Source organism: Anolis carolinensis, chromosome 2, assembly GCF_035594765.1.
Source record: "Anolis carolinensis isolate JA03-04 chromosome 2, rAnoCar3.1.pri, whole genome shotgun sequence".
NCBI classification, from domain to species: domain Eukaryota; kingdom Metazoa; phylum Chordata; class Lepidosauria; order Squamata; family Dactyloidae; genus Anolis; species Anolis carolinensis.
Window position 1 is genome coordinate 66,813,760 of NC_085842.1, and position 12,893 is coordinate 66,826,652.

General features: G+C 35.3%; 1 protein-coding gene across 44 annotated transcripts in view; it reads right to left on the reverse strand.

The window, feature by feature from the left end:
* The window catches only part of slmap (sarcolemma associated protein), a 106,502-nt gene that overhangs the window by 23,469 nt on the left and 70,140 nt on the right, over positions 1 to 12,893 (reverse strand). For 28 of the 44 annotated variants that reach the window (XM_016991630.2, XM_062969849.1, XM_003217716.4 and 25 more), the window contains 3 exons: positions 7,631 to 7,687; positions 2,286 to 2,366; positions 2,042 to 2,101 (listed from right to left, as the gene is read on the reverse strand). In XM_016991630.2, the coding sequence (XP_016847119.1) occupies positions 2,042 to 2,101; positions 2,286 to 2,366; positions 7,631 to 7,687 (198 nt within the window). Of the gene's footprint in view, positions 1 to 2,041; positions 2,102 to 2,285; positions 2,367 to 7,630; positions 7,691 to 12,893 lie in introns of all 44 variants that reach the window. The other 16 variants (XM_016991625.2, XM_008105275.3, XM_008105270.3 and 13 more) reach the window with 2 other exon arrangements.

Here is a 12,893-nt window from a genome sequence, read left to right on the forward strand (position 1 = left end):
TTGAGAAACGGTATATGTTAAAGGGTCAATCCCTCTCATGAACAAAACAGCTGTACTTCAATTTGTGCTTATTCCAATTTGCAGGTGCCCTTAGGCAGAGAACAAGAAATTATCAGGGTCAATCAAGGATCTACAAAGCCAAATCTTATTTGCCTAGAGCTAACTGGTAGCTGGTACACTGAGAAGCCTTTCACAATGGGCCACCTGCTTCTGAGTAAGTGAAAGTAAGTGATGGCTGAACTGAACTTGGGGTTGCCATGCCTTTTCTGTATGACTCATGACTGATATTATGAGAAGTGTCTGCTCTTCAATTCAAGTCACTTGCAGTCGTTGCACAGATATGTACAATTACATACTATAGCTTCATTACAGCTGAACTTTGATAGGAAATAATAATAATATTATTATTATTATTATTATTATTATCAACCAGTACAGGTGGTCCCGGTAGTGATGGGCACACTGGGTGCCGTGCCAAAAGATGTCAGCCGGCATTTGGAAACAACAGACATTGACAAAATTACGATCTGCCGACTGCAAAAAGCCACCCTACTGGGATCTGCGTGCATCATCCGAAAATACATCACACAGTCCTAGACACTTGGGAAGTGTTCGACTTGTGATTTTGTGATATGAAATCCAGCATGTCTATTCTGTTTGCTGTGTCATACAATAACAACAACAACAACAACAATAACTTTATTTATACCCGCCACCATCTCCCCATGGGGACTTGGGGCAGCTCACATGGGGCAAAGCCCGAAACAGCATAAATGAGCAAAACAGCAGCATAAATACAATTTACAATATACAAAAGATAAAACAGTAGTACAATAAAACAAGAATTTTACAACAGTTAATAAAAACAATCAACCACCAGGTACAGTCCTGTCGACTATATCGGTGGAGGAACTACAGCAGCCATGCAAGAACAACATATGTTAAAAATACACAGATGATGGGGACCTAATAAAATTCAGGATAGAATTATAAAGCCATCTGAGGCTGGTCATCCAGTGACTGTCTAACCAAAGGCCAACCGAAACATCCAAGTCTTCAGTTGTTTCTTGAAGGAGGGTAGAGAGGGAGCCAACCTAATCTCCCTGGAGATGGAGTTACAGAGTCGGGGGGCCATGGCCGAGAAGGCCCTCTCTCTCGCCCACACCAAACACATTTGTGAGGAAGGCAGAAGCGAGAGGAGGGCCTCCCCGGAGGATCTTAGAGATCGCGTAGGTTCATAGGGGACGACGCGGTCACAAAGATAGGCAGGTCCCAAACCGTTTAGAGCTTTATAGGTAATAACCTGCACCTTGAATTGGGCTCGGAATATTATTGGCAGCCAGTGAAGCTGCTTAAACGGGGGGGGGGGGGGGGGTTAACGCTCCCCGTAAGCAGCTCCAGTTAGTAACCTAGCTGCCAACCGTTGTACCAATTGCAATTTACAGACCATCTTCAAGGGCAGCCCCACATAGAGTGCATTACAGTAATCCATCCTTGAGGTAACCAGAGCATGGACCACCAAGGAATGCTGTGCAGCAACACAAAAACTCAAGAGGAAAGTATATGCATTATATTTTTTGTTTGTAAAATATTGATACTTCAGATATTTAAATTTTATTCACCTCTGTTTTTTTAAAAAACAACTTGGTTAAAATGAAATAAATATACTAATATATTTGATTTGGTGCTCAAACGAGCATTCTCAAGGGATTTATGTTGACAAAAATGTTAAGAAACTTTTCACAGAATGCATAAAATCTAAATAATGCTTTTAAGTCTACAATCCTATGCAGAATTACACTGCAACCACCTTAGTGAAAACCACTTCTACACAGAATTCAGCTGCTGGCTAAACCTATCCATACAGCATCAATTATACACCACCAAGAAACAATTAAAATTCTTCATTATATTCTACAAGCAAACCGATGCTCCAGTTCACCTTATTTCCAACTTATTTTTTACTATCAAAAGCTGGAATATTGTATTAAGAAAAAGTTACAGGAATCAATCTGAACTGTGAAGAAAAGCAGTAATTTACCTTTTAAGAGGGCTACTTTAGCAATAGGTTCATTCAGTTCATGGTCATCCATTTGAGCATCTAAGCGGAAAAATAAAAGTATTATAGCATTTCAAATATCATATCATTTAAACATATAATCAAAAAAGTAGCAACATGCATTTATCTGAAAAGACAGCATTTAACTACTTTATTTGAAATTTAAAGCTTTTGTTTTATTTTTAAATGACATTTGAGTACATGTAAATGTATACCCCAAACATACCTGTAGTGTCGTCACTGCTTTTCTCTTTGCTTGGGCTAAGAGTATCTGACAATTCTGCTTCCTTAGTTTTTGCCTGATTTTCTATAAAACAAAAAAATGCCTCTGTTACAATACATAGATATTGAGCAGTATTTTTTGTATTCGTTCAAAGTTGTATTTTTGATGTGTTAAAATGTAAGGTCAAAACAATCTAAAAGAACACAAGTTAAAATCAATGTTTTCTTATGCCTTTCCACTCCGGTTCCCAACTGGATTAAATATCTCCAGGTCACATATTTAATACTAAACAACCCAACACAGGATGCAGTTGCCTCATGCATAGTTCAGCCTTTTGTTTAAAACTTGTACTCTGGCCAGCTGGAACCCAGTGTAAAGTTTGTTGTTTTGTTCACTAATTCAGGGAGCAAATCAGGAGAGAGGGACACTGAAAACTAGTTCCAGAACAATACAGATATTGTAACATGTTAGAAAAGAAAGCTATTAGAATGAACACTGCTTTAGAGCACGTTGTATTAGGTAAGACAAGGCTTGCATAATAATAAGAGAGGGCCTCCAGTACAGAAGCACAAAATTTAAAATAATCCAACATCTGAAGTAATACAGAACAATATAGACAACTTTTCAAAAGGAGTGTTAATAGGAAATTGTGTTCAAATAATCCTGATACAGTAAATCAAAAACTACCTTGTCTCATTTGCAACTTTTTATAAGCCTTCCTGCCCACCCACAAATTATGCTTCAAAGGTTGTCTGAAGCATATAAGGTTGATTGAATGTTGATGAATTCTGAGAGAAATGAGAACTTCATTGTAAAGTTCATTTTTCATACTATTCAATTCTATAAATTAAAATGCAGTTTTTATAGCCAAATTTCAATTTAGATGGATGCTTTAACTGAACAAAGTAGAAATAATCCAAAAAAAGCAAAGTATGCCTCATCTGGGAAAACACATTCCGTTTTAACAGAGAGCTCCAACTCACAAACGAGTTATCCTAGTGTCTATTTTTTTTTAAAAAAAATCTTATAATGTATTGTATTAAGTACAGGCAGTCCCAAGTTACAAACATCCAACATAAAAACAACGGGGGTGAGACAACAGGAAGTGAGATAAATCTACCCCTAGGAAGGGAAATTCACTCTTGAAAGAGTTATCAAGTCCCTACTTGATTGATCACCAGTCCTTGTTTCCACAACAAGCCAAATAACAAACCTACAGAACCTATCTTGTTCGTAACTTGGGGACTGCCTCTATTTTGTAAGCCTCCTTGAGGCCCATTATTAAGGGAAAGGTGATATATAAATGAATATAAAAATATTAATAATGACTACAACTACTTTTACTGCTACTACCCCTCCTCCTAGGAAGCAGTGGCAAAGCAGCCACTGTTTTCAAAGCAAGTATTTAAAAGAGATGTTGATATTTTAGAGCAAGTGTTTTCATAACATGCAAACACTACATAGAGAAAATTCAGACAGCTGTGTTAGTCTCGACTGGTAAGCAAAGGGGTCTCATGGCACCTTTTGGACTAACTGAGAGAAAGAAGTTGGTAGTTTTTGTAGACTTAAGTGTACTTCATCAGGTGCATCTGATGAAATACACTTATTCTATGTCTATGAAAGTTTATACGACAACTTGTTACTCTCAGTTTCAGAAGTGCTACAAAACCTCTTTGAATCAGTTTCTTTTAAAAATCAATCTTAAGTTGTCTACTATGCCACAATTAAAAATGTATCAGTTTCACTGAAATACAGAGAGGAAAAAAAAGAAGAGGTACATTTTCTATAGAAAAGAGATGGCCACTAAAAACTCAAAGAGAAATATACTGATAAGGGCTGTCTTGTAACACTGAGCTGAGCAAGAATTGTAGCACATTTCCCAGATATAGAAGAAAAAACTAATATTTGACATTTACAAGAATTAAAACAAAATATCAAGAAAAATCCTTTCGCTTTGCTATATACTGCACATCTAGTCACAGACGACATCAAATTACCATTACTAGTCACATTAATACATCTTTAAACAAGCCTTCAGCCCAAATTAGAACAAGCCCTCTCAAAAACACGTAACTCCATTTCGTCATTTTAATTCCTGGTACCCGAACTGTGCTGTTTTTGCCTTCCTTTCTCCCAGACCTATTCTCATTTTAGAACTATAAGATCTAAACAGCATGATTTCTTGTCCTTGTTTATGTTTCTCTACAAGGTGTCATATACACCCATGGCAATTTGATGCCTCCTAACCACTGGAGGAGTGAGCATCAAGTTCAATTGGTCTACCCTCATCACTTGGTAGTTTTAATTGGTTTCCTGGTGACCTAATAGAATTGTTTACTGACACAGCTGGTGCTCCTGTCAAATATGTAGTTTGTCTCTGGAATTCAGAATTGATCAGGATGACTGTAATTGCTTCTAAGCAACTAAACTGATTCCTCAGATTTCCAGGGAGGGAATAGTTTCCTGAAATACAAATGGGAGAAAAAAATGGGAAAGCCCCCTGTCAAAAAACGTCTTAGAGCTTCTTGTGAAGGCCTATTTGATGGCAGTGACAGCGACAAAAAGCTGGTTATCCCCAATGTGCACAGTGCTGAACTTTTTTAAAACAATGACAGATGTTCTATCGTGGCTTATAGAGAAGCTCAGGTGACTCTTAAGAATCTCCTTCACAGATAAAACTCTCATATTTACTCTCATTCAGATTCTAGTTTAAATTCAATATATACAGATGCAGAACACTCCAAGAACTACAAGAACATTATAGTTATGACAGCCCAAAGATGTGTCAAAGGATACTGAAAACTCATTTTACCAATTTTTTACAATCCTTTACCATTCTCACCAATAATATCTAGATAAGAGAAATGGATACATAGCCAGATAATTAACTTTTTTTGGAGGAAGAATTGCTCCAGCAGTTGTGAAATCTCCCTTAAAGAACCCTTCCCTGGACTGCATTAACATTACTACTGGCTTATGGAGAATGTCCCTTTCTTGGGTAAGCCACTTGAGCAGACAGACTCATTTCAAAAGTATTTTTCCTTCTATTTTAGTCACTAACAGACTGTGGGTGCTCCTACTGATATTTCTTTGACCATCCAGAACTTTTAATATGATGAAAATGTTATCACAGAATGTAGATGTGAAGCATTTTATTCAACAGTTCTGCTCCTAACTAGGTGGGCTGGGCAGTTCAAGAATGGAGTGGTAAAAAACTGTTAATTTGGTGACCTACACACCCATTTCTTCAGCATCTTCATAAACCTGCTGGCAGATGTTGTTCACAGTTTTAGAACTAGATGAGATCAATATTTATTCATTCATTAACATTTATCAATTGCTTGCATCTTGTTGAGATTGCTAAGACAAATACATTTTAGTAGTGGCTAGAAAATCAGAAGAAGCTTTTAAAAGAAATTGTACTGGGAGGTAGTTCCAGACATTAGGTGCTTTGACACCAAAAGTCTTGCTCTGAACCATCCTGCACTTAGTCTCTGATATCTTCAGCACCAGCTGGAGACATGGCAAACACAGCATCCAAACAAAGAAATAAGAGATAAATGATATTTTAGTATTTGGGTCTTGGATTGTTTAAGGCTTTGTGAACAAGTACAAAAACAGTAAACGTATAGAACAAAAAATAAGTACAGAAAAGTACTGGAACCTTAATGCTCTCCTTTTCAATTAAAGCAAGATAAAATTGTACATAAAAGGAGTCAAGAAGAAGTAACCAATGAAGGGAAGGTTATCTTCCTGGTTTTTCAGTGTCCACAATTCATTAATTGTTTTAATAGATTTGATGTTTTAAATTGTTTGAGTGCCTACCAATGACTTTTTTCCTATTGTTTTATTACCAACATCACCCAGTATTGCATGTTAAAATGCTAGTAGATTTCTTGACAGTTTATTATCTTGAAAGTATTAATCTGAATGCAATGCCTTTTGCAGCAGTATAATTCATATTTCCCTATATGGACAAAGAAGAAACAAATGACCTATCGATGAGGCATAGTGGTGAGTCATCCGAGACACAGGCATTAAATGAATTTCATTCTCCTATCCACTCATTCCTACTCCACTTTGTAATTCTGATTCTAAACTTCAATATATATAATTCTACAGGAGTTTGTATAAAAAGTTTAAAATGTGGAGGATAAAGCATCCAGTTTTCAGTATTGTTAACTATAGTGATAATGATACAAAAACTTTTCAATATGTATTGAATGCCCCAAGGAGAATTTTCATGATGTTTCCTGAATGCCAGCCCTCACGCTGCACAGCAGATTATATCTGAAACTAAAGAAAGTAAGAAAACAGTATGTCATGGCAATCTGCTGCTGAAAAGAATTCCACAAGACTACTTGGATGGGTAGTTGAACAGTTTTTTGATGGCAGCAACTCCTCAAAGTTTCAGAAAGTAGCCCTTTCAGTTACTTGATTTGTTTGTTTTAAAGTGAAATGCCAGGGATTTAATCTCACATCTTCCCTGTACTCAGCATGAACCTTACTATGTAAAAATTCAGGTTTATGTTTATTGTATTAGTCAATTTGAATAGGAGACAAATTCATATTTATATTGGTTTCTTTTATTATCCTATTATTGCTTCATATTAAAGTAACTGTATTATTTTAGATTTTATTTTTAAACTTCTTCGATGGATTTTTGGAGGGTAAATGGAATGCATTACAGATCAGTGCAAAAATAGCTCACCATTCTTCAAGATAATACTGGCATGTAAGCATTGAATTACACTTGTGTTTATTGTCTGCATTCTTTTCCAAATATGGTATGCCTCCTGCACTTTGCACAAAAGGAACACACAGAAAACCAATCACGTACAAGCTTTAAAAACTGTTAGTGTTTAAAGAATAAAAATGACAATATTAATCTTTGATTAAAATAATTTGATGAAGTATTCATAATTGTATAAAGACATATATAGCATTCAAGGAAATCTTTATAATTCAAAGTACAGCAAAATTTAAAATCTTGAATAAAATATAGTTCACAGTGGTTGGTAAGTTCTACAATGAGTTAATTATTTATCAGAAGGGAATTCATTTATAGTAGGCAAATAAATTTTTATTTCTATATTTAAGCCTGTAATAGAGAAAAGCTGAACCTGTATTCTCAAAAGTATGTCTCAAATTATTATTATTGCTATCATGAAGGATGGCATTGCTAAGAGCATTACTTGGAAGTAGGAGTATTTTTTGAGAAAAGAGTGTGAACAAGAATTTAGTGTATCATATTCCTTTAAACATTCCTCACATTTATAAAGAAACCCTAATGCCCAGTTCAAAGGTTCATTACATGCCTCAAAAATAAGAAAATTAGGAAGGCTAACCTTTCAGAATCTTTGTTTCATCCACTCTGGAAAGATGTCCTTCGTCTATGAGCTTGTCTGCTGAATAAAATAAGGGTTACTATCCTAGCTGAAACTGCAAGCATTTCTTTGTACATGTCTCAACCTACATTCCATGACCAAATTTAAACAAGCAATTACCTCACACTTCTCTGTGTGAGACTCAGTGGGTTTTTTCCAGTACAATGAAACAATTATATAAAATACGGTTTGAAATCTCTATGCAAAATAAGATAAAAATAATTTCAAATGTTGTGGAAGGTTTTGCGAGTCAATGCTACTGAATGGAAACATGGGGACATAAAAGAAAGCGCTGCTGGATCAAATCAGAGGTCTATATAATCCTACAATTCTAGCTCCACAGTAGCTAAAGAGATCGCTATAAGCAGGATGCAAGTGCAATAGCGCTTTGTATGTTTCCAGCACCTGGTATATAGAAGCATAAATTTATAATCACAATTACTAGTGATACCTATACAGTTCACTGACTAGTCAAAAAGACGTAGATATTTATGTATTTAACCATTTTAACTGTTTGTAAGAAATACAATTCACAAAGAATTCATAACAAGGACATGTAATCATCACGAAATTGTTTGAACTACAAAAAAAGACAACCCCATAGACATTAATTATTACTACTTATTCACCCAGTGTTCTCCTAATTGTTGAAGCATTTTTCTAGGTGCTCAATACAGATATGTATTGTCCATGCAGAATACATAGTGGTCACATTAATACACAATACGGTCACATTCCGTTACAATGTCCAAAAATGAGTAACAAAACAAACCGTTGTGAAGACAGTACACAGAATGGTGCTATGTCATCTAGCTCACAACTATATCGAATTTCGCCACAGACATAGTTTATCTCCTTAACTTTATTGTTTAATTAATACACGTTTCTCCTTTCTCCTGACATGGGATCTAGGGCAGCTAATAATATACCACATTTCTTAGATTCTAAGATGCCATCAATTGTAAGAGGCACACTAATTTCAGCACCACCAACAGGTGTAGGCAACCTTGATTCTAAGATGCAATCTCTTTTTACAGCTGTTTATATGGGGGGAAAGAGAGTCTTAGGGCTCTTCCACACAGCCATATAACCCAGAATATCAAGGCAGAAAATCCCACAATATCTGCTCTGAACTGGGTATCTGAGTCCACACCTCCATATATTCCAGTTCAATGCAGAAAATGTGGGATTTTATTCAGCTGTGTGGAAGGGGCCTTAGAATCAAATAAATAGGTTATACTGAGCCTATTTTTATTTCATATACCTCCAACCACACATTTACCCCAGCCCAACTATTTCCTCATACTGTCTACAAATTTGAAAAGGAAGAGAAGAACTAGATTTCTCTCTCATGTAGCTGCCAATAAGCTAGAATTTCAGCCCAAGTGTTTATTTTCATGTAATGATCACTAGGAGAACTAGAAAGTGGGAATGAAAGAAGACTAGAACAAGATGTACAACTCTGGTGGCCTCATACTTTGTTAGCAAACTAATGAGGCAGAAACAACACACTGTACAAAAATAGGCAGGAAAAGAAAAAATCAAATTAACATGACAATGTGGAAAATCAGACTAAGAAACCAAATGAAAGTATCAGTAGAAGGAAAAAGGTAAAAAGAAGAGTCATAAACTGGGAGGTGAGAGAAGAATAAGAGGTAGCACAAGACAGATGGGGCAGAAAATGAGTCGATCACACATTCTGTACTATCTTGAAGGCAGAAAAAGTAGAACAATAAAATGGTGAGAATGTGAAGATTCACAAAGATTTCAACTGCTTATTTTTCTTATTAAATGTATTTTATTATGTTCCCTGTTTTACAACAGCAACATTATAATTTGCATGTATGAACAATCTTCAAAGACAAAATTTCTGCCCAAACTGTTTTCAAATATGATAGCTCATGTATCCACATGAAGGATTAATTGATTAAATGCATTTTAATGTTTCTAATGCTTGTCTCACAGATCTGAAGAGATAATGAGCTACATCATATGTGGGTTGTTGTGAGGTTTTTTTTTTGGCTAAACAAACTAATGTAAGGTTGATCAGGATAACTAATTAAGGCAAATCCAAAATGTATACTCAAGGATAAGACTGCAATGCCAAAAGAAACTATTCAACCTAAAAACTGACTTTAAATGTTTTATTATTAGTGGACAAATTAAGAAAAACCTAGACCACATTTCACCCCATGGAAACAGAAACTGCTGCTTGAAGCTTGGGTTATGCATGATATATCTTGTCTATGGAAATATACCCTGCTCAAAATTGATCAACTAGTATGTTAACATACAGGATTTCTGAGAGAAAAGCACAAACTGAACACTAACAATGAAGCCCATTCTCTATCTGTAAAGAACTTGTATAAAAATGCTCTGTCATCTAAACACAATAAAAAAATACTGATCCTCAAATGGCAGGCAATAATATTAAAAAATGAAAGAGCATTTTTAGAAAGGAATACCAGGGTCTTCCTTTGACTTATACTGGGTGTGTATACATGCTTTGCATTTTATGTCATCATTTATATAATGTTTTGTGTCTACAGTGACATACATTCCACTCAATCAGAACTTTCTTCTCCTTTCCATGCTCCTTCAGAAGTATATTATGCCCAAAGCCTGTAGAACAGGCTATGAGAGTGTGTACAGGGGCCTGCAAAGGGGGGCAGTGGGGGTCATGACTCTAGCAGAAGCAGTGAGATCCAGCAAAAGTGCATCTCTGGACCTTGGCCAGTATTTTAATACTCCATTTTAATAGATAAACAGCCTCAGGAAGGCTTAGAGTACAGCTAAAACTGGGCTATAAATCTACTAAAAACTAATAAAACTAAAACATAAAACATCACAAAAGCGCTTTTAGAAGGACTCGGGGTTGTCAAGAAGTAAAATGTGGCTTGTTATGCACCTTAGATTTCTTGACAGTTAACAGTAAATGCCCAGTAAGCCACGAGGAAAATATACTGGGGGTAAAAACCCCAAAGCATAGCCATATCATACTCTTACATGAACTTTCAGGAATTTCTTTTATTAAAGGCATACATAAAAGTACATTGCATGTTCCAAATCTGTAGATCTAAGCAATTAATCACATACGTTTTCCAACTATTATGAATATTTTCTATATAGCTATGCAGAAAAATGTCATGTGTTAAGTTAATTTATTATTTACTGTTAACATGTTAAGTTACTGTTTACATGTTAAGTCCTACTCAGACACAATTATGCTGAGTGAAAATCCAGCCACAGACCTTCCACATTTTAACTTGTTTTTAATATTGTTCTTAATTTGTGTTTTTAAACAGAAATGCAGCTTGTTTTTTTAACATTTGTATTAAGCATTTTAAAATTGCATTGTGCTTTTAAAGGGTTGTATACTACCTTGGACTCTATCCTGGGGAAAAGGGGGGATATTAATTGATTGATTAAATAGGAAGTGTGTTCTATACAGAGAATCATAGTTCTTAGCAATTTTAAGAAACTAGAATGAACTAGATTAGTAAGTGTCTATGAATATTAAAGAAATAAAAATAAGGAAAAAGAAAAATCAAGAGCTAGTTGTACAATTTGCAGAGATTTTACAGTACAATTGTTCATAAGGAGACAAACTGCACTGTTAACAAGGGAAGGGATACTGCAAATCTTATGTGCTTCGAGTTAGTCTAAGAGATCTATCAATACTTTATTTCAATGTTGTTGTTTGTTTTATTCACTTAGCTTGGCAATTTTTTTAACATGGCTGCAATGTCTGAGTTGTATTATATAATTAAATGAATAGCATTCTACAATATTATCGTCCCCAATCTAACAATTCTTGGAATGTATATGCTGAACTTATTACTGGTTATAATAAAATTGTGAATCCTTATCTTTTTGGCAGGTGTTACTTAAGAAGGTTACACAGAAACAGAGAGAGATGTACAGAGACAGAAGGATAGATCTGGAAAAACGATAAAGACAATTTCTGAAATTTAAAGGAGATTAAAAATTAACATCTAGTGATCCGAATCAACCCTGGCGATCAATGGGGTGACAGATGTCGCAGCCAGATCGCCCTCCCATCCAACATCTAGTGTGTTATGGGGAATGCTATGCCCAATACCCTGTCCGGATTTTGGTTTTTAACTTGTTACTAAAAGTAACAAGACTTAGTAGAATAAAATGAAGCACTCTCAAAATGAATGCAAGTGGCTTGAAATGGCGACAAGGACATACTTGATGTATTAATTTGTTTTCTTGCACATCCTAAACAATTATAGATCACACAGATTCTTCCTCTGAACTGGCCAAAAGCAGTTCTCATAACTTGTTAGAGCAAGATTTTCCTTTTATTCCATAAAATTTTGCCATAATCATACAAGACACGGAAGCTGATTCACTTCCCACACTTTTAAAATAATCTGCACATCTCTTCCAAAGTAAAAGCTACGTTTGTATTTTACTTATTTTCTATGTAGGGATATGCAAATTCTCTCTTCACATGCTATACTAAAACTACAGAAAGCAAATGTACAGTTGAGCAAGAACCTGAATCTAAATTACTCTGAACCTAAATTTCTAAATTTCACAGCCTCATGCCAGTATTCAACAGTAAATGGAATATAAAACCAGGTCTTCCCCAGTGACTCAGTTTAATTTAGACACACAAATGCAACCACATAAAGAGAAGGAGCTGGATGCATAATCATGGAAGAGTTCATACAACTCTCTTTCTGCAGCAAAATATGGATTATTTTGTGTATGGGTTACTTAGACTTCAGCTCAGACTGGTTTTGCTGGTTCACAATATTCCCATATTGTTGGGGAAATGAATGGGAATGTGCTCACAAAAATAATTTTGAGGATGCAGGATAATGATCACCCAACTGTTTGAGCTAGATTTACAACCTAACATTGACTTGGTAAACCACATCCCACAAAAAATCCTGAGAATCTATCCTACCCAGGATGTTCTAAAGATATTTATGATTGCAGAATCATCAGTTAACATAACTAGATATAACTATTTACTCTGGTTTCTCTTCAGATCGTATAAATCTTTCACCTTTTACTATTTTCCAATAGAATAATAGTAGCTGTAATTAAGGTACAGCTTCCAACATGAAAACATATATTAAAATATGCTCATTATAATGATCTGGGATTGATAGATTATTTTTTAAAGTTGTACTTCCTATCACAGCTTCCAAAAATACCACTAGAACTGCTTAGATGATAGATGATA